This window comes from Panthera pardus, unplaced genomic scaffold (genome assembly GCF_024362965.1).
Source record: "Panthera pardus isolate Hobbes unplaced genomic scaffold, ASM2436296v1 HiC_scaffold_207, whole genome shotgun sequence".
Lineage (NCBI taxonomy): Eukaryota > Metazoa > Chordata > Mammalia > Carnivora > Felidae > Panthera > Panthera pardus.
Genome location: NW_026526774.1, coordinates 46,484 through 73,514, shown reverse-complemented (window position 1 = coordinate 73,514; position 27,031 = coordinate 46,484). Strand labels below are relative to the sequence as shown.

The 27,031-nt window shown below is 42.2% G+C and overlaps 1 protein-coding gene and 1 pseudogene across 1 annotated transcript in view; one reads left to right on the top strand and one right to left on the bottom strand.

Moving 5' to 3' along the window:
* Positions 1-6,983: 6,983 nt before the first annotated feature.
* Positions 6,984-27,031, bottom strand: part of LOC109261700 (probable cation-transporting ATPase 13A4) — a gene marked incomplete at its 5' end in the record, with an annotated part of 56,828 nt that continues 36,780 nt past the window's right edge. Inside the window, 5 exons of the mRNA XM_053908662.1 lie at positions 6,984-7,195; positions 12,328-12,439; positions 14,322-14,410; positions 15,774-15,967; positions 16,958-17,129. Of these exons, the coding sequence (XP_053764637.1) occupies positions 6,984-7,195; positions 12,328-12,439; positions 14,322-14,410; positions 15,774-15,967; positions 16,958-17,129 (779 nt within the window). The remainder of the gene's footprint in view (positions 7,196-12,327; positions 12,440-14,321; positions 14,411-15,773; positions 15,968-16,957; positions 17,130-27,031) is intronic.
* LOC128778797 (60S ribosomal protein L22-like) lies at positions 21,622-22,266 on the top strand (annotated as a pseudogene).

The window sequence follows — 27,031 nt, the reverse complement described above, 5'->3', positions numbered from 1 at the left end:
CAAAACGAGGTCTAAAAATAAAGTTGACTCTTTTGAATTGCAAGTGACTGATTCTATAAACCAAGGCTGGAAGTAGGTCATTCTCTACCTCATTTTACATAACAATCAGGGGCACATGGGTAGCTCAGCTACCTGGGTAGCTTCTTACATCAAGCACCTTTAGTTCAGATCATGATCTCATGGGATCCAGCCCTGGAGTTGGCTCTGTACTGACAGTGTGGACCCAGCTCGGGATTCTCTCTCTCCCTCTCTCTTTCTCTCTGCCCCTCCCCTGCTCATGTTCTCTCTCTCCCTCTCAAAAATAAATAGACACCTAAAAAATAACAACAAATAAATAAATAAATAAATAAATAAGAATCAACAGACTACATAAAAAAGAATAATTTTAAATAGTCAATTATGGATAATTACGTTTTAATTAAACTAGAATTACACTCAAGTCCTAGAATTGTGTGTTCGTTAGTTCGTTCCTTCTTCATTTATGCATATTCTCTTATCCTCCTTTACTGATTCACACAACACACTGAAGAGCTATACTATGTGCCAGGCCAAGACTTAAGGACCCTCCTTAAAGTTTTAGAGATGAAGGAAAAGAAACTATTGCCACATTTAATTTTCTTTGACATCTGCAGTTATGAAGAAGGGCGAAAATAATATTCACGTGCCAATAGTCAAGATGTAGACACAGTGACTAATTTGCTCAAGTCGCAAATCAGGAAAGTCTGGATTAGAGTTCAGAAGGGTGTGACGCCTAAGCTCGTACTCTTAACTGACATATGCCATTGCCCAGAAGGAAATTTGAGGTTGATTTTCTCTATCCGAGTACTGTACCAAGTACGAGTACCAAGTACTGTGGTTACTGGTAATGTGGTCAGACATGGGGCTCTGAATAAGAGCCAATGACTTCAGCTGGCATGACTGCTGTGCTAACAAAGCCAGCTCTGCCCTCACCCCAGCCTCAGGTGCACGCCCAGACTCCTGCTGGCTGGAGCCATCCCACTCTTCTCTGGGACACTTGTGAACTTTCCCCACTGTGCTAGGCAGAGCTGTGGGTGGATACACAAAGATTTGGCCTTTCCCAACTACGACTCTTGGCATCCAGACCAAATCAGTGTGTGGGATCCATTTAGGGAGGATCCAGACCTACAAAATTAGCCTCAAATCAAACCGGTTTCCAATTAGTCATGGATGGTGGCTTGATTCTTAAGACTGTCAATTTCACCAAATTCTCAAGGCTAGCCTTGGGTTAGGTGAGGACAGAATTGGCTCAGCTTTCAGACCACAGGATCCAGCCAGTTGTGCAGTCACCTCCTCTTGTGCTTTGTTCTGTCCATATGCAGGCCACGGACAGAGTGGCTTTAGAGCTCTGTGGAGCTTTCTCAGAGTGTATCCCTCCTACATGTTCCTGTATGGACTTCCACTAAATAGGCATTCACTTAGGGGGGAGGAATCTTTCCTATCTTTATAAGTTATGTTTTCTGCTTACATAAACCTGGAACAACCTGGATCCCAGATGGCCTACCACTCTGAAGTCCCTCCTGAGTCATTGAGAATTTCCACAGAAGCCCTCTGCAAGTGATGCTGCTTGTAGGGCTCCTACTCACAGCATGCTCTCCCCTCCTGCCACCGGGCTTGGCTCTAGGTACCACAAGTCACCACTCTGAGATGATCTCTGCTCCTGCCCGAGGCTTCTGTGGGCCTTGTCTGACCCTGAGATTGGTTGCCAGGGTCCCCAGACTTCTGTGACCGCATGGCCACTCTGTGTCACTTGTCCATTCTCCATCCCCTTCAGGCACTTTCTATCTCCTTTAGCCATTTGGAGACATGCTCAGACTGTCCATGTTACTTGTTACCTATGTGTCTGTGCATGATACGATCAGCCATTAGCAACACGCATCTGTGCTCCCACAGCCACGACACTGTCAGGATTCTCTCCACCCGCCTTTTATTGCACTGTGACACACAGAACACAGGACGGTTTAGCTCTTCCTCTCTTTCTCTCTCTCCCTCGCTGCCCTCCCTCTCTCTCCATCACAGCTTCCCAAGTCCTTGCAAAAGTTCTGAAAGTTAGGGTGAAGCCAGAGAACAGAGAGAATACACACCCAGTCGTACTCAAACTTCCCTTGTCCTCCAAAACCTTGTCCCTTGGTTTTTAAACAAAGTGCCCTGCCCCAGTTTTCCCTCCCCTTGGGTTGAGCATATCCCTGAGAGAGCTTTTGTCCCTGCACACACATTCACTCCTTGGGTCCCCTACACATTGAGAGTGTCTTTGCAACACATGCCTAACCCATCTAACTCCACAGCATACCTCCGCACTCTGCCATGTAAATGGGCAGCCGGACTGATGAAGCTTCCATGTTGGAATCACTATACTTTGCACTTTGTGTTTTTATTCATAGTCCTATTGTTTTAGTTCAGCTTCTTTGTACTGCATGGTAAGCAGATGTTCACAGACAAAGGAGGAAAAATAAATCAACAAAATGTCCTAGTGATTATATTTTTTATTCAATCATGCCACAGCTGCTTGCCGAGCCCCAACCACTGCCCTGTGCTGGGTGCCGAGTGGGCAGATGAGAAGTATCAGGCTTGGTCCCTACCCTCAGAGAATGTGCACTCTAGTTAAAGTGGAGTTGGGTGGGAGTTGGAGGAATTCAAAATGGCACAGGACCATAATGCATGATCAAAAGAGGTGCCTGCCACACAAAGGAAATATTTGTGGAGTGCGAGCAGTGTGTAGACAGAAGATATCTCCCTTCTGGCTTGCAGATCAGGTGGCATTCTAACTGGGTCTTGAGAATGGGTGGGATTTGGGTGTATGGGGATGAGAATAAGAATTATCAATGCCCCCAAAGAGAAAGCAGCATGAGCAAATGTATCGGGTTGGGAAAGTAAGTCCCTGTATGCCTGGAGTGAGTGAGTTACCGAGTGCTGGCAATAATGAGCTACTGACTGGCGTAAGGGAGGTTAGCCTAAAGCCAAGACAGAGTCCATATGACTCGAAAATGCTGGACAAAGTGGAGACCGAGCAAAATTCAAGCAAAGATATAGGTTTCTGCTTCTGGAGACCGAAATCACAAACCAGAGCTATATCTGCTCCCACAAAATAGGCTGTAGGGCTCTGGTTATTGGATTTTACTCCTCAGCAATGGGAGTTGACCTTTCTGTGACTGATGATCAAATTCAAGAGAACTAAAATCTCTTTTTGGAAGCAATTACACTTGTCACGGCAGTCCACTGGATGGTTACCTTGCTTTGATTGCCTTCTTGTTCTTCAATGCTACAAACATTTCATCCAGGAGAAACATGGGAGAGTGACAGAGCAGAGAACTCATTGGCAGAAGTCCTGCATCTGAACGCAGCTCCAGCTCCTACATGCCCTTGTACAAGTTACTGAGACTTTTGGAGGGTCTGGTACCTCATCAAAAGAAGGAGGATAGTAATTCTTGCCCTGCCTTCCTCTTTAGATTGTCATGAGGCTTAAACAAGAGAATGAGTGCAAAAGTTTTTGTAGACGGTAGTGCCCTGTTACCAAGTGGGGAATAATGGTGTCTACAGCATTAGGAAATGTCTAAAACTTTGTAAAGATGTGATTTTGATTCCACATTCCTGGAGTATTAGCCACAGTGAAATACCCCACTGCAGAAAGGGAAAAAGGTTGATTTTATAACACCAGAATTACAGATTATGCTTGCCTCTTTTGCACAGAATGACTTATTACAGCATAAACTAAATACAGGACTCTGAATAAATACTTGCTTTTCTAGTCATTGCATCTGCAAGTGTGCACACGAACCCTTCTATGAGCTCAGAGGGTACAGATGGCAGAGACATATTTCCATTCGCAGATCATTACATGTTTCGTGAGAAGAACCCAGAGCCAGAGTTCCTCTCTGTGGGTCAGAGCTGCGTACCTTGGAGCGAACATACAGGGGACCTTTTAAATGATGTGGATCAGATGACTGTGTTCTTTTCTCCTCCAAGTCCTGGTCAGACAAGCGTATCAGGCGCAGGTACTCTGACCTCAGGTTTGGCACATTCTCCCACATTTTCTTTACTGATTTTTTTCAAGCTGCTCTTTCTATGAAAACACACACATCAGAAGTATGTCCCAGCTGTCAGTTTGGTGGTCAGGACCCATCAGTGGGCACCTGTTTTCTAGAATCTTATCCCCAACCAAAGCCACCTTCCAAGGTACAGAGCAGTCAAGCCCATTTGACTGTGGGACCTCACAAGGCTATAAATCTGTCCTCCCCAGCCCGTCTCCCCACAATAGGCAGCCTGATATTCTATGTGGGCAGTGACAGTAAATGGTTCACATCACAGCATAAGATTGAGACATGTGCATATCAAGTCTGAAAAGGATCTGGTAGGTAATTGAATTCCATCGGATAGTCGACTTCCACCTCTAATTGGTCTCTGAATATCCATCCCCTTGTACTGCCAATGTCATGGGGCACACACCTCATGGGTCACCAGCTTCCACTGCTTTTTGAGCTGTTGGGGCAGTGGTCTTCGTGTCAGCCTGAAGCCATTCCCACTGTGCCCTTTACACACTGAGCGTGCCACCAGGCACAGGTGGGAGCCTTCTCTCCCACAGGAACCCTTCAAGTATTTGAAAACAACTCTCACATCCCTTGACAATACCCCCCAACCCCATTTTTTCAAGTAAAGCATTTTCTCACTACCTCTCAGTTACAGTTAACTTCAAGTACAGTCTTCAGAATAAGTCTCTTTTGACAAAGATTTTAGGGTTGTTTGGCTGGTGAGGAAATGGAGTCTTCCCTCTCTGTTTTCCTGCCGGTCTTGTTGAATCACTGAGAATGGAACTTAGGACCAAGGTAAGAGCAACTCAGAGTCTCAGAAAGACAGACAGACACTCATGGGTTTTAGTTTTGTTTTGTTTTTAACCTGCCTCTAGCCCAAGCTTGGCAGGATGCCTGGCATTCATTTGAACATTAGGCCCTGGTATTAGCAAAAGGTTGCTTCCTTCCACCTGGCGAATAAGAAACCTATTCTTTGTTTTACTGTGAGATCACCCCAAACACCCAGCCCTGCTGGAGCTTTGTAATTAGGAGGTATTTGGAAACAACAGAAGGTTTGCTCAGGAGATCTGTGTCTGAGGCCTGGGTCTGCTCTCCTTACTCTGAATCTCAGTTTCCTCACGTGTAAAAGTGGATGATAAGCCCTTCCTTGCCTGAGTCTGAGTGAATCGTGCAATGCAAATGAGACAAGAGAGGTGACAGCACCTGGTAAGGGGATCTTCTAGGTGGGAATGCCCTTGCCCAGGACTAGGTTGTAGACCATCTCCAGCCTGCCATGTTGAAAAATGAGAAAACTACGAGTTTTAGAAAAAGACATTCAGAGCTACCATATCTCTGCTGTGGCTAACTTTGTAAAAGGAAACATTTCTTTCTGTACCAAGGAAGACAATGATTCTGCAGCCTATTTACATGATTCTTCACACCCTATTTTAAAACCAGAAGCAACAAGATACTTTCATGGCTGAGAAACACTGTGTTTCCAGAATTATCTGCAGCCACAGAGCCTCCAGCCATGCTCCGGAATTCAGCCAGGGAAGGGAATGCTTGCAGAGGCTATTGATAAGGAGAAAAGCCAGCTTGGGACACTCCCCCATCCAGAACCTTCACCTAGGATTTGAGGTTTGTAATGAAAATTTTGCTTTTGCTTTAAAATACTATCTGTGGATGTTTTCCTAAAACTCATAGTTGTTTGCTGAGCTAACAGAAATCTGGATGTTTTCTATGCTAAATGAATCCGAGATAACAAAATTGTAATAGTGATAAAATAAGGGCAATTTCTCTTTCCTGAAAATTGAAGCCTTTTCAAATTTAAGAAATGTGTAGATTGCATAAGCACTTACATCAATTGATAACATATAATGTTGTGGTACAAGACTAATTTTTCTCAAAAATAATTTCCATTTTGTACTCAGCCCCACAAATTATGTAGTTGGTCCAGCTCGGGTTCCTGGGAGAGAAACTAAAGTAGCATGTATCAAAGAGCATCAAAAATTAAGAATTTCGAGATGGCAGCAGCAAAGCATTAAACCAAATGTGGGGCCCTTCTAAGCATGGGGCCCCAGGTGACTGCACAGGTCATGTGCCCATGAAACCAGCCCTAAACACAGGAGACTGTACTTCCCAGCTCCTTTGCCAAACCCTTGATTAATGAGATATGAGTAGTGGAAGAGAGGCGTTCCACTTTTTGGGTGAGGCAGTGAAAAGCCTTTGTGCCTTCTCCAGTCTCTTCCTTTCCCATCATAGTGAACATGGAGTACTTGTTTTCAGCCGGTGGAGCCGACAGATTGAAGCAGTCACCACTGAGGAGAGCTAGTCTACAGAGTCACCTGGACCACGAAAGAAGCTCTTGTGTGTTAAGCCACTGAGACAAGGGACTTGTTTGTTACTGAAGCATGAGCTTAGCCCATCCTTCCAAATATGTAGGGGAAGGCCAGAAGCAGAAGAAAATGTCTCAACTCTGAAAGTACTATGCAGGAAAGGAAACCAGACAGTGAAGACTGGTATAATGGCTCTCATGCACTTGTTTTTCCATCAATAAAATAAGAATTCAAAGGTGATCCTTCACATGTTACAATTCTATGGCTACACATAGTGCTACTTTCAATTCATTTAAAAAATGTTACCTAAGAAAAGAGAGTATATATTCTCCTTGTCCTTTAGCCTCCCAGTCTCTGGGCTGATTGCCATCGTTAGCTCACTCTTGATTCACCAACACCATCAATACTTTCAGAATCAAGAGGAAGGCACTCTTCTGGGGGCAGTGTTCTGCTCTGTAGAAAGTATTTTATCAGGTAAACTTGAATTTGCGACCGTGATTGGATAGGTTTTTTTATTCCAAAAACTCCAGATGATTTTGTAAGAGTCCCATTGTTTGAAAATTACTGAAACTGGTCCCTTTTGTCATTGTTTCTATGCTTTATCACCTTAGAGATCACTTTGGCTTCAGAGTTTTTCCTCATTGCTCTCAAACACCGGATTGCTGTAAGACACCCCGCTGCCACACTCTGGCATGTCAGAGGAGGATGTTTGGTTTAGCGGGGGCCAGCTGGGATCATCTGCCAAGGCCCTCTGCCATATCCGATACTGGCTTTTTGATTGATAGCCAAAACCCCTTTTGAATGTTGTCCACAGGGCTTGGTTTTCAATAATGGCCTCTTGCAAAATAAGAGAGTTATTCTTTACAACCAGAGGTTGGCTATGGTCCTCCATAGACCATACAGAGGAGCTACCACATTAGCTGCTTAGATCCAGCTTGACAAAAAACTTGAGGCCTGTACGAACAAATCCAATGTGGTTTCATGAGATAGGTCTCAGCCTCTCAAGCTTTTCCACTCAAGGAGCTCTTCTGGGAAAAGAGAGAGTTCCCAGTTTTAAGAATCTGGAAAAATAGCTTGAAGTATTCTGCCTCGAGGGTGAAATTCCTTTTGAATCTCATATATAAATTAAATTTAAAATCATTCAAATTCTGCAGTCCACTCCCTACCACACCCCATGGAATTACCCTATAGAAAGATGTGGCTTTGGTGTGCCCTGCCATATGACTGCATAGTCCCGAATACAGGTCAATAAATTGGAATGTGGGCCACAGTCTTACACCTGGAGAGATCTGGATTCAAGTTCCATCTCTGACATCTATGGACAAATCAGTTATCTTATCTGAGCTTCAGTGATTAGAAATAATAATTCCTTCTCTGTGTAACTCTCCTTACAATGTAGGGCAGGGCATGGTATAGATGCCTCCCTTTACCACCTTTATGAATTATTTACTTAACAAATAGCTATGGGGGCATCTGGGTGGCTTAGTCAGTTAAGCCTCCTACTTTGGCTCAGGTCATGATCTCGTGGTTTATGGGTTTGAGCTCTGTGCTGAGAGCTCGAAGCCTGGAGCTCGCTTCAGATTCTGTGTCTCTGTCTCTCTCTACCCCTCCTCCCTCATGCTCTGTCTCCCCCTCCTTCAAAAATAAATAAACATCAAAAAAAATTTAATAAATAAATAAGACAATAAGCTATGTACTGTGGCCCTATTCACTGTGGCCTCTTTCATCTACAAGTATTTCACTACAATGCAGATAACAGAAGATATGTCTCTTTGGAAACATTTTGGACTGCCATTTTATTTCATGAGTTAGACTGAACCTCAAACAGATCTCAAGTTATAATACAGAGTGTATAAGAGGTTATTGTGTTATTTTTTTCATTTTTATCTTAAGTCATAAAAGTTAACCATCTTAGAAGTTATCTTGAGAAAAACAAAAAATATGAGAAGCTTGCTGTTCCACAGAATGAGAACTCATTTTGGTGTCTATCATTGGTATCTTTGCTAGACTGGAAGAATCAATTTTATGGGATTCTACAAGGACCTTTGCCAGGGTAGTAGTTTTCTTAAATTCCACCCATCTTTGATATTGGAGTCCCATTGCCAATGGAAATAATAGAGAACAGCTAGTCTGAATCTTTCTGTCTCAAAAAATGGATCATCTGTTAGCAGGCTGTTAAAGACCCACCCAGCCATCTCAAGAGCATCTTGTAAACTTCAGGGCTCACCTAGCCAGACTTGTTATTCTACCTTTTCATTTTGTACTCAGCCCCACTTATTATTACTTTCCCACAGCAAGTTGCTTTTTTGTTTTTTGTTTCATCCTTCTTAATTAAAAAGAGAACAGTAGTTCTCCATCGAGCTGGAATAGGGCAGGATCATAGTTATCCAATTACTGGTCTTAAAGTCTAACTTACCTCTAGGATATCTTATCAGGTTTTAAACAAAAAAACAAAAAAGCAAAATGAAACAAAACCAAACACACATACAGACACACACAGAGAGACTTTAGTGCTATAAGACATGCCTTGAGTGTTATCACAATTCTAGAAGTATAAAGGCCTGTCTCACTTTGCTGGTCTGGATTGGGAAACTGAAAGACCGAGAAGTAACCTGTTCTGTCACTCTACATTATAAATTAAATGTAGAACTAGAAACAAAAGGAAACCCTTGAAGAAATATGATTTCTAAAAAAAAAAAAAAACAAAACAAAAAACATAAAACAAACAAAAACTTCACCACACAAGCTCTTCAGATTGGCTACTAAAATAATTCACACATACATATATACACACAAATATATACACAAACACATAAGTAATAAAAACGAGAAGGATTAAAGCTATCCAGATTAGCTCCTATGACTTTCAGTTGGAGGTTAGATCATGAGAAAGCAAGGTGAGGATAAGATCCCATCAAAACTGCTCTAAGATTAGGGATAGTCTTAGTCCTCTCAGCAGACCAGGAAATATTTGGAACTGTGCAACAGGAGGCCAGCCATCCCCCATGCCTGTCCCTTGAAACCTCTCTGGACCATCTTTGTCACAGGCTGACCACCAATCTTTAGTATCTCCTGTCAGATATACCTAGAGTTATGTGAGGAAAACATCTTGCTGCATCCGTGATAGCCTGCGGTCTTTACCTACTCTGCTCACCTCATAGGGCATGAAATCTTAGTGTTTGTAATTCTCCATTACAACTTCCTTCAACCACAGACTCAAATGGCTTTGGTTTGTTCCTGAATGCCTACTGACAGCAGAAGGTAACTTCAAATAAGTGAAGACTGCCATGCAGGAGCCTGGGGGTGAGAGCTAGGACCCCACAGCATCATTTCTCAGTGTGAAAGCTGCTGGAAACCCCCACTGAACATCTACGCCGGTCTCCATTTCTCAGTGGACTCGAGAAACAAAGGAGAAACTTAATCTTTCATGAGTGTCAAATTATCCTCTCCACCTGCTGGAGGCGAGCAGCATCACTTCTTAACATTTAATAATTGAACAAAGCTTTACGCAGCTTCTATTAGAATAAAGCAAGGTTTTAGACACTGTAGATACTGAGATGAGTTCTTGCCAGCGCCATTTACACAATCTACACACAAATAACTGTAGCACTGGTCCTCTTGCTTGCTGTACACTGTGAGCAGCACCCCTCCATCATCAGGATCTGCCTCGTATTGCACCCTAGGTCATGGCACAGGGTCAACAAATGTTTGTGGAGTGAATGAACAAATGAAAGCCTGCATGACTGATAGATACAAACTAAGAAATGCTAAGTATCACAAGAGATAACATAATGATAATAGTTTATATTTATCAAACATTTACTACATGCTTTTCTGTGTTCACCTTTCATGCTCACAGTAACCCTGTAAGGTTAGGTACCCTTATTATCACGGCGTTTCAGATGAGAAAACGGAGACATAGAGAAGTGGAGTTGCAAGTGCTGCCCAGAGTCAGGCGGCAAGAAAGGATTCCAACCCAGGTGAACTACTTCCGGCTTATGCTTTCTTTTATCTGCAAACATGGTGACATTCGAATGGCTTCCTGCTAGAGGATTATGGGAGACTTTGTTGCTCGATTACCTATAGCACAATCCTCCCAACTTTTTCCTGCCCACCTAAGAGGAAAAAACTCACACACAATGTCAGCAAATCTGTCTAATGTTTGGCATAGATCCACTTTCCCAGAATCCTTTTCTCCTCAGGATGACAATAAGACACAGTTCTGACCAATGAGGCATAAGAGGAAGTCTGCAGGGTGGCTCTAGAAAATGACTTTGTTTCCTTATAAAAGGTTCATACTTAAGGGAAGAAAAGCTTGCTGGTGCCTCTCCTTCCATTTTTTTTTCCTGCATCAAAACACAGGTAATGCTCAGCGATGCGGAAGCTATCTGGACACCATAAGCAATACACGCAAATATGAAAGGCCCGTATCTAAAGATGGGGAGGCAGAAGAGAGAAAGATTGATGATCCCCAATGACACCACTGAGTTGCTGAACCAACTCTATGGCCACTTACCTCGAATCTTCCGGTTAAGTGAGACAATAAATATCTTGACTGTTTAAACCACTGTTACTTGACTCACCCATCCAGGCTTTGGGAAAGATTCATGAAGACGATACTACTACTGCTGTGCCATAGAGGATGGAATAGCATTCCCATAAGGAGATATTGGGGGAAGCTATACCAGGCAGAGGAAATAATGTGATCACTGACAGGGACAAGGTACGAACATAAGATTATCCTTTAAAGGGCAAGGTTCATCCTTCTGCAGCTGGGTATGAGGACACTCATGCGACCCTCTCATTAATTTGGTGGCTTTGGAGACCATACAGGTTAGCACGGTACTTCACAGTGTGGTCCCTCCACCAGCAGTATCAGAATCACCTGACAAACACTTGTGCTTATTCTAGACCTTTGAATCAGAAATGCTAGGGGAAGGGCTGGGCAACCTGGGTTTTAATAAACCCTCCAGGTGACTCTGATGCCCACTCAAGTTTGAGAAGTCCTGGATATGCACACAGAGAGAGGCTCTAGTACCTTAATTCTATGTTCTTTTCTGCCACTGTCTCCTGTGTGGTTTTTACCCTACCTGTTAAGGAAGGTGCTGCAGAGAAGTCAGGTTCCAGGGATTCCCCCCTCACTGGCATGAGGCTGTGTTTGCCACTGGAAACATTGCCACCCAGACTGGGAACGGATGGAATCTGATGCTCACCCCCCCTTTGACACAGATGTCTTTTCTAACGGTGACCCCTGTTCTCCAGGAGGCTTTGAAGAATGAAGATTTGGTCTAAATAACAGCGCTGAAGGAGGAGAGTGAACCACATAGCCAAAGAAAGGAGACCACAAACTCATTTCACTGAGGAAATGGAGTAAATTGGAGATGAAGAATCAAATCTAAGAAAAGCTCACTATGAATCTTATTTCCCATGTGTAAAGTAAAAGACATTGTTAAGTGAAAGAATCCAGACATAAAAGGCCACATATTCTATGATTCCCTTTATGTGAAATGTCCTGATAGGTAAATGCGTGGAGACTGAAAGTAAATTACTGGTTGCCAAGGGGTGAAGAAGGGGGAAGGGGGAATGAGGAACGACTGCTAATGGGTACAGGATTTCTTCTGGGGTGATGAGAATGTTCTGGAATTAGTGGTGATGGTTGCACAACTCAGTGAGCTGCACACTTTTTAAGAAGGCGAATTTTGTAGTATGTGAATCATACGTAATTTCAAAAAAACAAATTCAGTTCTCTACTTGTGGATTTTAGAAACGAACAGGTCCTTACACATCATAATCCCATTCTCTCCAGGTCCACCATGTCGATGAGAAAATTAACACCTTGTTTGGAGCTCACTAGAGGAAAGCACCATTGCTCATGTCACCAGGGCAGGGAGCCTCTTGGACTGCTGACTCTTATCCTCTAAGGCTGTTCCTTTTTTCAGACTCCCAAAGAATGCCCCGTCCATCCCTACCCACAGTGATCAGAAGCCGGAGGGCACTTACCTCCACCACAAGGGACACAATGAAGTTGGAGCTGAGCATAATTGTGATGTAAACCCTCCACAGAAGAGGAGTGCAGAGAAGCTGGTGGGAGATGGAGAATCACTGTTAGTTTGAAGACAAAAAAATGTCAGAAAGCTGTTCACATGTTCACAGTGTACATTTTCATAGGTTATAAATCATGTGTGTAATAGACATGCTTACATGTAGACATTACATGTGTGAATATTAGAGGCACACACTTAATAACGGAAACTATGATTGCTGCTTTTATTCTTTTATCTTTCTTTCTTCTCCTTTTTATTTTTTGGTGCCCCTGTAATTTCTCAATTTCCCCAAATCAATTCGATCAAAATTTGACAAATTTGATAAGTGTTTTTGTTTGCTTGCGTTGCTCGCTTTTATGAGGGAATACAGGAATGTGGCTCTATTCCCAGGAGGCTCTGATGGTACACAAGTCGAATGTGACAGGGGCAGTGTTGCCCTTGTCTCTCTGGTGCCACATCTCCCCTCAGCTGAGCCCTGCTTTGCAGCCCCGAGCCACGGCTTTACCCTCAGGGCTGTGTGCACGGCTGCACAGATGGTGCCATGACAAGGGTACTCACCAGTGGGGCAAGTGGAGCTGAATGGGAATGGATGTCTGTCTCTGCCTGCATATTCACATTTTCTAGAATGTACCCACAATTTTATGTAATAAGAAGAAAAATAATTATTTTTAGGGTGAGCAATAATTCTCTGCAGACTCCTTGGCAGTCATGTTGGCAATGACCCCACACAGGTCCCCCCAAAACTAAATAGCTCCCTATTTTGTTGTACCAGAGGAATCAACCTCTCTGTAAGACTCTTTCATCTTAAAGAGTGTGACTAAACCCAACATATCTTAACCCTAACTTCTGCAGGATTAAGAAGTTTTAACTCAGAAGTCTAGCAGCCAAAGACTATCTCCATGACTGCTTACTCGAATTCGTGAACATATTTAACAATAGTGGCAATTACGCTGTTAACCACAGTGATACAATTATCACAAGGAAAACCGAATGTAGACATGAGTTTGTATGTCACGTGTCAAGAAGGGTTTGTGAAGGTTTTGCTGGTTTGCAATGAACTGTGAGCTTCCAGTGCTCATCTCCATTTAGGAACCTGATCTACAAGGATCAGTCATTTACTGCCCTTATGTGCCATGGGTTATGTTAGGCACTGGTAATATGAAACTGAATAAGATAGGACCTTGGCCTTCATGACACGTGTCTTTGAGTTGGAGAGGTGGGCAGGCAGGCTCACGTAGCACTAAGTAAAAAAAGTCTATTCCCTCTTACCATCTCTTCTGTATTCTATTTATTGGTCTAAAGGACATTTGGTAATAATAAACTTCTAATTCAAAAGTATAGGTTAAAGGAATTGAAATACACATTTCCCCTAGCTTGTATATGTAAAAATTGTCTCATAGATTTTGACATTTGCCTCAAAATTACACACTCTAAGAGAGTTCATGAGGTAAGTTATGGCTCTTTGCAAACAAGTTTTGCAGACATTAAGTATGAACATACAAACACGTCTTTATAGAGATTTTTTTTAAAGATGTAAGTACAGATTTGAGAATTAACAGAAAAAGTGTTATAGGCAAACTGTTTTCAACAGCTTCAAAACAGAAGTGCTTAGGGGAAAAAATTTTCTTACGCTTGAAACAGTGTATGTATATAGATTTTTCCATTCTTACAGGGATCTTTTAAAAGAAAAATGGCCAATGCTTCTGAAATATTTGAAATCAAGACTAGACAGAATCTTATTTCCTGGCTGGCTTAAATTAAAAAAAATACAAATAAATGTAGTATTCTTTTTTAACTCTACTATTCCAAAAGGATAATCAGTGTCACGAGTCCATGTCAATTGCCACCGTGACCTGCTTCTTGCAGTCAGGGTATTATATAACAGTAAACCATCATCATAGCCCAGAGATAAGACTTACATCCAAACGCCTATATAATTCTGGAATATCAGCAAATAGAATGAATAGACACACACCCAGCTGTATGACCAGCACAAGGACAAATATATCTGAGGAAATAAGAACACAAGCTATCATTTAGAGAAATTGGAGTATATACGGAGTTTCACATCTATTGACAGACATAGTCTAGATGAACACTGATTAAGCTTACTTGATTCCTACATCCAAACACAGCATAATAAATGGAAAGTACTCATTTCTATGCAATGGGTCTCACCTCCACAATTTCTATGCATGTCCTTGAAGCAGATGGAAATTTTCACATGCATGTTGTAAGTTTCAATTAATAAAAGTGGGAAATACAGAGAGAGCAATTTTGACCTAATATATTTTCAAAAAATGCCTTGAAGACAGTTAAGTACCCAAGTCTTTTTAATGCAAATCCCCTGCTTCAAATTCTATTCTGGAAAAAAAAGAGGGCTGTAAATAAACAAATATTTAAATTGCAGTAATGTAGAGGTAAGCATTTGACTGCTTTCTCATCCCAAGAAGGAGAAAGGCAAAATAATTTTCTCTAAATAAACTAATTCTTATGAGGACATTGATCCTTCAACTTATGCTTCTAAATTTTCCCAATTAGGGGTGCCTGGGTGGCTCAGTTGTTAAAGCATCCAACTCTTGATTTCGCCTCAGATCACCATTTCATAGTTCATGGGTTCGAGCCCCACATCAGGCTCTGCACTGACAGCATGGAGCCTGCTTGGGATTCTCTCTCTTGCTCTCTCTCTCTGCTCCTCCAGTGCTCATGCTCTCTCTCCCTCTCTCTCTCTTGAAATAAATAAGTAAAGGTAAAAATAATTAACTAAATATTTAATTAATTAAATGTTCCCAATTTGAGAGGTAGGGATGTATACAAATGAATGTTCCACAGGGTAACCAGGTCACCCACTTCTCCTAACACACACCGCACTCCAGTCCAGAATGTAAGGAGGTAGCATGTACTTTGGCCAAGAGCCTCCACAATTACTATAGCCAGGTTCCTTCAGGCTGGACCCCCTCCCAGGCTGCCAACCACACAATGCCATCTTAACCATTGTCTTCACGGCAGGAGACATGTTCCAACTGAGTGTTGTGACACTTCTCTCTCTCCACCTCCTCCCAGATGAATTCCGACAAGTACTGACACGTGAGGAAATAAATGACTCGTCCCAATTTACAGTGGTGCCATGAAAGGACACCTGGAGACAAACTTCCGGTGAAGGAAAGAGGTAGAGGAAGAAGCCCTAGAATTTAATGCAGCTTTGAGGAAAGGAGCTAAGAATGAGGCTGCCAAATGTGTTTATAGAGCCCTGGAGTATAAAGTCAAGGGCTCCAGATAAGCATCAACTCCGCTGCTGCTCCCCGAGTGACCTGGGCATGTCTGTTCCTTCTGATGACCCCTCACCTCTGATCTGGTACAACGCTACTCACAATTTTTATATATGGGCTGCCTAAATGGTTTTCCTTTAGAGAAAATAAGAGCCACGATGATACAGTTGATTGTTCCCAAGAACCATATGGTAGTGTTTTCGAAGCTTGTGAAGGCACCATTACTTCCGATTTTTTCTGGAGCAGTGGGAGAAATGGTTAACTTTGAGATGCTTTCATTTTGCACTGTGCAGGCACTAAAAAGGAAACAAAAAAGGTAATGAACGAAGATGACAGGTCTTTATGGAGCACTGGTATCTACAGGATTCCATGCCCTCAGTGCTTTTGTAATTACCTACACTTTGGGAAAGAATATACTGAAAAATAAGGGGAAAGAAACCAACACAGATAGATCTATATTTTGGATAGATGAATAGATAAAAGAGATATATGATAGGTAGATAGATAGATAGACAAGTTATTTATTCAATAATTTGGGTACCCTTCATGTGTAGTAAGGTTATGTGGGAAAATGATGAGTAAGCCATGAGTTTTTCCTCTTGTGGCTTAAGATCTCTGAATATTGATAAATAGGGTGACCATATAATTTATCATCCAACAGGAGCATATTTGAATGTGAAAGGAAAAGACTAGTATCACCAGCAAAACCGGTAGTTGCCAGAGGAGACATGCGTGGAAGGGGTGGGAAAAATAGATAAAGGGGATTCAGAGGTCCAAACTTCCAGTTATAAAATGAATGTTATGAGGATGCAAATTACAGCATAGGAGCTGTAATCAAAAATAGCATATTAATATATGGTGACAGATGGGCACCACATATCATGGTAAGCAAGGAATGATGTATAGAATGGTCGAATTGATAACTTGTTATTAATGTAACATTGTATGCCAAATATACTTCAAGGATTAATTAATTTAAAAAATTTCACTGGGATATCAGGCTCAAACTGGGGATGTCTGGGCAAATTATAATGCATGGTCACCCTAGGTGTAAAAGAAGGTCATGGATCATTATCACACAAGACAGGCAAAAGTAAGTGCCAATGGATAATATCCTCAAACTGTGCTACAGAGGAGAGAAGATCACTGGAAAATTCCCCAAGGGACTTGAAAGAAAGCCAACGCCTCCAGAAGAATGAAGAACCCTTTACTTCTTGTCATAAGGGCCAGACCATGTTTGATGGAAATTAGGATGTGAGAAGCTGGAATCAGAGCTGTGATAGTACCTGTGCATCTCCATGGAATACCAAGGCTGCCTCTGAACCAGAATGAAGCCCGCAATGTGCATGGCTAAGCTGAGAAGAAGGTTGAGAATCACAGAGAGCAGCAGAGGTGGGGAGATCAGCCGTCCTGCAGGCCTGAAGGGCACCAGCTTGGGGTAGGCACCATTCAAATTCACTACAAAATAAATTCAAGTGTTATGTTTGTGAGAGAAGGAAAATACTGTATTCTTCATCAGAAGAACGGTGTAACTTCTTAGGCCCACACAGCCAAGGAAACTGACAAACTGGAGTACATCAGGGTTTTGAGGGAACAAAATACAATGAATGGCTTCAAACTCAAGTCATAGGAGCAATTCTTCAGGGAGAAGACAAAAACAATCATGAAATGCTTTCAGTTTTGGCTATTTTTTTTAATATATGAAATTTATTGTCAAATTGGTTTCCATACAACACCCAGTGCTCATCCCAAAAGATGCACTCTTAAATGCCCATCACCTCCCCTCCCCTCCCTCCCACCCCCCATCAACCTTCAGTTTGTTCTCAGTTTTTAAGAGTCTCTTATACTTTGGCTCTCTCCCACTCTAACCTCTTTTTTTTTTTCCTTCCCCTCCCCCATGGGTTTCTGTTAAGTTTCTCAGGATCCACATTGAGAGTGAAAGCATATGGTATCTGTCTTTCTCTGTATGGCTTATTTCACTTAGCATCACACTCTCCAGTTCCATCCACGTTGCGACAAAGGGCCATGTTTCATTCTTTCTCATTGCCACGGCACTCTCAACAATAGCCAAATTGTGGGAAAAGCCTAAATGTCCATCAACTGATGAATGGATAAAGAAATTGTGGTTCAGTTTTGCCTATTAAATAGGCAAAGCCCATCAAATTATAGGTGAGGGCATGATGATAATGTACACTCTTATACACTGCTTCTGGAAACGTACACTGACACAAACCTTCTGCAGGGCAATTTGGCAATAAATATGAAAACACCGGAACATGTTCATAACATTTGACATGGTTATTCCATTTCTGGAAATTTGTCTTAAGCTAAAAATATCAGAGATGTAGAAAGATGTTCTTTAGTGCATCACTTACAGTAAACTATGTACATCTACATAATGAAACAACAGGCAGTCACTAAGAAGCAATGCTTTAAAATATTCAGTGACAATGGGACACCTGGGTGACTCAGTTGGTTAAGCATCTGACTCTTGATTTCGGGTCAGGTCATGATCTCGTGGTTCGTGAGTTCGAGCCCCGCCTTGGTCTCTGCACTGACAGCGTGGAGCTTGCTTGGGATTTGTTCTCTCTCTGTCCCTCCCCTGCTCACTCTCTCATTCTCAGATAAATAAACTTAAGTAAAATAAATTAAATAAACTTAAAAAAATATTCAATGACAAAATGAGAAGTGACATCGGAAAAAATGGCAGAGCAGACAGCCCTAAGGTCCCATCCTTCCACAGAAACATTGAAAAACAAGCAGAAACTATCAAAACTAACTTTTTCAGAACTATGAACAACAAAGGTTTACAGAAGTCAAACAAATGCTGAATCAAGAAAAAGGCAACTTAAAAATGGTAGGAAAGCTTTGTGACATCTGTACTTGCCATTGCCCTACCCCACCTCAGCTCAGTGGCAATTTCAAAGTCAGTCATTGGCCCTCCCAGTGGACGACTCTGGTCTCTGGTCACAGGAAGAGCAAACTGCATCCATTGGGTATGTCCATTCTAACCTGTCTGGGGGTACCTGAAGGACTGGTGCAAGGCGCTCATCTCTGTTTCACCTAATGCAAGACTGAACTCAGGGCAGCAGCATCCACTGCTTGAAAACAACTGTAAGGCTCACCAACTACCCACAGTCACCTGGGGCAAAAGATGGCAGTTGAGACATAAAATAATAGCTACGATAAAGAAAAGCTAAAGAACGTTTCTTTGGAAAATTACGGCTTTCAAAAACATATGTGTATTTTGGGGACTATAGAAAACCATGCACACACCTAAGGCAAGTTACCCACTCAGAAAAGACTGGAACAGCCCCTCAGTTTTGAGCTCTGGATGATCTCTGCACTCAGCACAAGCCTGGCTGAGTGTTGAAGGGCCCCAGCACAGAACAAATCTGCAAAGACTGGGAGAGGTTGTTCTTTGTTCATGGTTTTGCACTCATGGAAGTCAAGAAAATCTCTGTCAAAAACACTAGCTAAACAAAAGCTAAAGGAACAGAGATTTCATTGACCATACATGGCAACTGATACAGTCTTTGCAAAAAATAGTTTAGGAAAGTCACCAAACAAATGGACTATGACAGCCTTCAAAAACTAGCAGAACAAAAGCCATCAAGTCCCAGGGAAGGGGGATTTCCAGAGTTATCTGGATTTCCAGAGTTACGACATTATAATATTCAGCAGAACAAAATAAGTTGACAGAAATAACCTCTGAGGACACCCAGACATTGGACTTACTAGACAAAGACTTTGATTATTTTTCTCCAAATCCCAGCTTTTTTAAAAATTTATTTTTTAAATTTACATCCAAGTTAGTTAGCATATAGTGCAACAATGATTTCAGGAGTAGATTCCTCAATGCCCCTTACCCATTTAGCCCATCCCCCCTCCCATAACCCCTCCTGTAACCCTCTGCTCTCCATATTTAAGAGTCTCTTATGTTTTGTCCCCCTCCCTGTTTTTATATTACTTTTGCTACCCTTCCCTTATGTCCATCTGTTTTGTATCTTAGAGTCCTCATATGAGTGAAGTCATATGATATGTTAGACAAAGACTTTAAAACAACTGTTTCAGGGGCGCCTGGTGGCTCAGTCAGTAAAGCATCCGACTTCAGCTCAGGTCATGATCTCGTGGTTTGTGAGTTCGAGCCCCACGTCGGGCTCTGTGTTGACAGCTCAGAGCCTGGAGCCTGTTTCGGATTCTGTGTCTCCCCCTCTCTCTGCCCCTCCCATGCTCATGCTCTGTTTCTGTCTCTCAATAATAAATAAATTTTAAAAAAATTTTATAAAACAACTCTCTTTTTTTTAATGTTTCTATTTATTTTTGAGACAGAGAGAGTCAGAGCATGAGCAGGGGAGGGGCAGAGAGAGGGGGAGACACAGAATCCGAAGTGGGCTCCAGGTTCTGAGCTGTCAGCACAGAGCCCGACACGGGGCTCGAACCCACGAACCATGAGATCGTGACCTGAGCCGAAGTCGGACGCTCGACTGACTGAGCCACCCAGGCACCCCGAAAACAACTCTTTCAAATATGCTCAAAGAAATTAGGAAACAATGTATGAACAAAATGAAAATGTCAATAAAAAGACAGAAAATATGAAAAGGAGCCAAAAGAAATTCTTTCTAAAGAATCTTTTTTATAATTTCTACCTCTTCATTGACATTCTTTCTTTTGTCCAGTAAAAGTAACTATTTGAGTGGCGCCTGGGTAGTTCAGTTGGTTAAGCATCTGACTTTGGCTCAGATCATGATCTCACAGTCTGTGAGTTCAACATCTGTGCTGACAGCTCAGAGCCTGGAACCTGCTTCAGATTCTGTGTCTCCCTCTCTCTGGCCCTCCTTCACTCGTGCTTTGTTTCTCTTTCTCCCTCTCTCTCTCTCAAAAATAAATAAAAATAAAAAATAAAAACATTTTAAAAAAGTAACTATTTGAGCAAATATAAAAGGCTGTAGGGGCACCTGGGTGGCTCAGTCGGTTAAGCATCCAACTTGGGCACAGGTCATGATCTTGCAGTTCATGGTTTCAAGCCCCACATTGGGCTCTGCACTGACAGAACAACGGAGAGCTATTACTTAATGAGTACAGAGTTTCTGTTTGGGGAAATGTAAAAATTTTGGAAGTAAAGAGTGGCAATGATTGCACAAAACTGTGAATGTAATTAATGCCCCTGAACTATATGTTTAAAAGTGGTCAAAATGGCACATTTTATGTTATGTATATTTTACCACAATAAAAAATAATTAAAATATTTAACGACATGAAAATTTATGACAAAGTTAAATGAAGAAAATGTACGCACAACTATATAGAGAACATAATTCAAATTTCTTCATTTATATACATACAGAATGCTTTAATTCATTAGTTCTGAATGGTAGAATAAAGATGGATTTTTTCCTTTGTTATATCTTGCAATGTTTTCCATCTTTGTTTTATAATGAATATATATTAGTAACCATAAGAACAAAAAATAATCAAGTTATTTATCAAAATATAGAGGAAAACCTGGAGATGCTTGTTACTAAACAGAGAACAATTAGAGCTGAAATGAGGGCTGTTTTGAAAAATGTGGAAGAAAGACTGATCCAGGGAGAAAACATAGATGGCTCTTTGCCACCCTAAATCGCAGAGCTGGGATGGGTGCAAGTTACATAGAGATAGGCTTGGCTTCATAAGAAGAATTCTGTTAACAGTATGGACTGGCCAAGGGTGTTCTTTCCAGAGATTTGAGCCCCTTGGATACACCTGACACTGTCAGAATTACAGGGAACACAGCAGTAGTCAAGATAGACAAGGTGCTGTTCTCACAATGCACACACTCTGGGACAGGGGAGGCAGGAAGATGCAAATAAAAACACAGATAAAAGCATAACTTCAGATTGTGAAGGGCACCCCCCCCCCACACACACACAAATAGAGCAAAATTGTGCTTTCTGCCTCCACTGCCACCATGGTGCCCATGAAAAAGTTTCTGGTGAAAGGGGGCAAAAAAAAAAAAAAAAGAAAAGAAAAAGGAAGAAGAAGCAGCAAGTTATGAAGTTTGCCCTTGACTGCACCCACCCTGTAGAAGAGGGAATCATGGAGGCTGCCAATTTTGAGCAGTTTGTTCAAGAGAGAATCAAAATGAATGGAAAATCTGGGAATCTCAGTTGGAGGGGCTCTAACCACTGAAAGGAACAAAAACAAGATTACAGTAACTTCTGAGGTGCTTTTTTCCAAATGGTGTTCGAAATAACTCATCAAAAAAATATTTGAAGGGGGCACCTGAGTGGCTCAGTTGGTTAAGCATCCAGCTTAGGCTCAGGCCATGATCTCATGGTTCCTGGGATTGAGCCCCACATGGGGTTCTGCACTGACGGTGTGGAGCCTGCTTGGGATTGTTTCTCTCTCCCTCTCTCTCCGCCTCTTCCCCACTTGTGCATGCTCTCTCTCTCTCTCTCCCCCCCCCCTCAAAATAAAGAAATAAACCTAAAAATTATATCTGAAGAATAATCCCTGTGATTCATTGCGAGTAGTTGCTAACAGCAAAGAGAGTTACAAACTGTGTTACTTCCGGATTAACCAGGATGAGAAAGAGGAGGAAGAGGCGGATTAAAACTCATTTATCTGGTCCGGATGATGGCGGCGTAGGAGGACACGGGGCTCACAGCGCGTCCTGCCGATCACTTAGATTCCACCTACACCTGCCTAAAGAACCCAGAAAACCGCCAGAGGATTAGCAGAAGGGAGTCTCCGGAGTCAAGCGCAGACTAGAGGCCCACGGAAGAGGGTAGGAAGGGCGGCGAGGCGGTGCGCGCTCCACGGACTGGCGGGAGGGAGCCGGGGCGGAGGGGCGGCTCGCCGGCCAAGCAGAGCCCCCGAGTCTGGCTGGCAAAAGCGGAGGGGCCGGACAGACTGTGTTCCGACAGCAAGCGCGACTTAGCGTCTGGGAGGTCATAAGTTAACAGCTCTGCTCAGAAAGCGGGAAGGCTGGAGGACAAAGGGAGGGAGAGCTGCTGAGCCCCCGGACGGCAGAGCTCAGCTTGGCGGGGAACAAAGGCGCCAGCACCATCTCCCCCGCCCATCCCCCAGCCAAAATCCCAAAGGGAACCAGTTCCTGCCAGGGAACTTGCTGGCTCCGCGCAAACACCCAACTCTGTGCTTCTGCGGATCCAAACCTCCGGCAGCGGATCTGACTCCCTCCCTCGGCCACAGGGCTCCTCCTGAAGTGGATCACCTAAGGAGAAACGAGCTAAGCCTGCCCCTCCAGCCCCCGTGCACCTTGCCCACCCACCCCAGCTAATACGCCAGATCCCCAGCAACACAAGCCTGGCAGTGTGCAAGTAGCCCAGACGGGACACGCCACCCCACAGTGAATCCCGCCCCTAGGAGAGGGGAAGAGAAGGCACACACCAGTCTGACTGTGGCCCCAGCAGTGGGCTGGGGGCAGACATCGGGTCGGACTGCGGCCCCGCCCACTAACTCCAGTTATACACCACAGCACAGGGGAAGTGCACTGCAGGTCCTCACCACGCCAGGAACTCTCCAAAATGACCAAACGGAAGAATTCCCCTCAGAAGAATCTCCAGGAAATAACAACAGCTAATGAACTGATCAAAAAGGATTTAAATAATATAACAGAAAGTGAATTTAGAATAATAGTCATAAAATTAATCGCTGGGCTTGAAAACAGTATACAGGACAGCAGAGAATCTCTTGCCACAAAGATCGAGGGACTAAGGAACAGTCACGAGGAGTTGAAAAACGCTTTAAACGAATTGCAAAACAAAATGGAATCCACGATGGCTCGGCTTGAAGAGGCAGAGGAGAGAATAGGTGAACTAGAAGATAAAGTTATGGAGAAAGAGGAAGCTGAAAGAAAGAGAGATAAAAAAATCCAGGAGTATGAGGGGAAAATTAGAGAACTGAGTGATACACTAAAAAAAAATAATATACGCATAATTGGTATCCCAGAGGAGGAAGAGAGAGGGAAGGGTGCTGAAGGGGTACTTGAACAAATTATAGCTGAGAACTTCCCTGAACTGGGGAAGGAAAAAGGCATTGAAATCCAAGAGGCACAGAGAACTCCCTTCAGACGTAACTTGAATCGATCTTCTGCACGACATATCATAGTGAAACTGGCAAAATACAAGGATAAAGAGAAAATTCTGAAAGCAGCAAGGGATAAACGTGCCCTCACATATAAAGGGAGACCTATAAGACTCGTGACTGATCTCTCCTTTGAAACTTGGCAGGCCAGAAAGGCTTGGCACGATATCTACAGTGTGCTAAACAGAAAAAATATGCAGCCGAGAATCCTTTATCCAGCAAGTCTGTCATTTAGAATAGAAGGAGAGATAAAGGTCTTCCCAAACAAAAACTGAAGGAATTTGTCACCACGAAACCAGCCCTACAAGAGATCCTAAGGGGGATCCTGTGAGACAAAGTACCAGAGACATCACTACAAGCATAAAACATACAGACATCACAATGACTCTAAACCCGTATCTTTCTATAATAACACTGAATGTAAATGGATTAAATGCGCCAACCAAAAGACATAGGGTATCAGAATGGATAAAAAAACAAGACCCATCTATTTGCTGTCTACAAGAGACTCATTTTAGATCTGAGGACAGCTTTAGATTGAGAGTGAGGGGATGGAGAACTATTTATCATGCTCCTGGAAGCCAAAAGAAAGCTGGAGTAGCCATACTTATATCAGACAAACTAGACTTTAAATTAAAGGCTGTAACAAGAGATGAAGAAGGGCATTATGTAATAATCACAGGGTCTATCCACCAGGAAGAGCTAACTATTATAAATGTCTATGCGCCAAATACCCGAGCCCCCAGATATATAAAACAATTACTCATAAACATAAGCAACCTTATTGATAAGAATGTGGTCATTGCAGGGGACTTTAACACCCCACTTACAGAAATGGATAGATCATCTAGACACACAGTCAATAAAGAAACAAGGGCCCTGAATGATACATTGGATCAGATGGACTTGACAGATATATTTAGAACTCTGCATCCCAAAGCAACAGAATATACTTTCTTCTCGAGTGCACATGGAACATTCTCCAAGATAGATCATATACTGGGTCACAAAACAGCCCTTCATAAGTTTACAAGAATTGAAATTATACCATGCATACTTTCAGACCACAATGCTATGAAGCTTGAAATCAACCACAGGAAAAAGTCTGGAAAACCTCCAAAAGCATGGAGGTTAAAGAACACCCTACTAACGAATGAATGGGTCAACCAGGCAATTAGAGAAGAAATTAAAACATATATGGAAACAAATGAAAATGAAAATACAACAATCCAAACGCTTTGGGATGCAGCGAAGGCAGTCCTGAGAGGAAAATACATTGCAATCCAGGCCTATCTCAAGAAACAAGAAAAATCCCAAATACAAAATCTAACAGCACACCTAAAGGAAATAGAAGCAGAACAGCAAAGGCAGCCTAAACCCAGCAGAAGAAGAGAAATCATAAAGATCAGAGCAGAAATAAACAATATAGAATCTAAAAAAACTGTAGAGCAGATCAACGAAACCAAGAGTTGGTTTTTTGAAAAAATAAACAAAATTGACAAACCTCTAGCCAGGCTTCTCAAAAAGAAAAGGGAGATGACCCAAATAGATAAAATCATGAATGAAAATGGAATGATTACAACCAATCCCTCAGAGATACAAACAATTATCAGGGAATACTATGAAAAATTATATGCCAGCAAATTGGACAACCTGGAAGAAATGGACAAATTTCTAAACACCCACACTCTTCCAAAACTCAATCAGGAGGAAATAGAAAGCTTGAACAGACCCATAACCAGCGAAGAAATTGAATCGGTTATCAAAAATCTCCCAACAAATAAGAGTCCAGGACCAGATGGCTTCCCAGGGGAGTTCTACCAGACATTTAAAGCAGAGATAATACCTATCCTTCTCAAGCTATTCCAAGAAATAGAAAGGGAAGGAAAACTTCCAGACTCATTCTATGAAGCCAGTATTACTTTGATTCCTAAACCAGACAGAGACCCAGTAAAAAAAGAGAACTACAGGCCAATATCCCTGATGAATATGGATGCAAAAATTCTTAATAAGATACTAGCAAATCGAATTCAACAGCATATAAAAAGAATTATTCACCATGATCAAGTGGGATTCATTCCTGGGATGCAGGGCTGGTTCAACATTCGCAAATCGATCAACGTGATACATCACATTAACAAAAAAAAAGAGAAGAACCATATGATCCTGTCAATCGATGCAGAAAAGGCCTTTGACAAAATCCAGCACCCTTTCTTAATAAAAACCCTTGAGAAAGTCGGGATAGAAGGAACATACTTAAAGATCATAAAGGCCATTTATGAAAAGCCCACAGCTAACATCATCCTCAACGGGGAAAAACTGAGAGCTTTTTCCCTGAGATCAGGAACACGACAGGGATGCCCACTGTCACCACTGCTGTTTAATATAGTGATGGAAGTTCTAGCATCAGCAATCAGACAACAAAAGGAAATCAAAGGCATCAAAATTGGCAAAGATGAAGACAAGCTTTCGCTTTTTGCAGATGACATATTATACATGGAAAATCCGATAGACTCCACCAAAAGTCTGCTAGAACTGATACATGAGTTCAGCAAAGTTGCAGGATACAAAATCAATGTGCAGAAATCAGTTGCATTCTTATACACTAACAATGAAGCAACAGAAAGACAAATGAAGAAACTGATCCCATTCACAATTGCACCAAAAAGCATAAAATACCTAGGAATAAATCTAACCAAAGATGTAAAAGATCTGTATGCTGAAAACTATAGAAAGCTTATGCAGGTAATTGAAGAAGATATAAAGAAATGGAAAGACATTCCCTGCTCATGGATTGGAAGAATAAATATTGTCAAAATGTCAATACTACCCAAAGCTATCTACACATTCAATGCAATCCCAATCAAAATTGCACCAGCATTCTTCTTGAAAGTAGAACAAGCAATCCTAAAATTCATATGGAACCACAAAAGGCCCCGAATAGCCAAAGTAATTTTGAAGAAGAAGACCAAAGCAGGAGGCATCACAATCCCAGACTTTAACCTCTACTACAAAGCTGTCATCATCAAGACAGCATGGTATTGGCATAAAAACAGACACATAGACCAATGGAATAGAATAGAAACCCCAGAACTAGACCCACAAACGTATGGCCAACTCATCTTTGACAAAGCAGGAAAGAACATCCAATGGAAAAAAGACAGTCTCTTTAACAAATGGTGCTGGGAAAACTGGACAGCAACATGCAGAAGGTTGAAACTAGACCACTTTCTCACACCATTCACAAAAATAAACTCAAAATGGATAAAGGA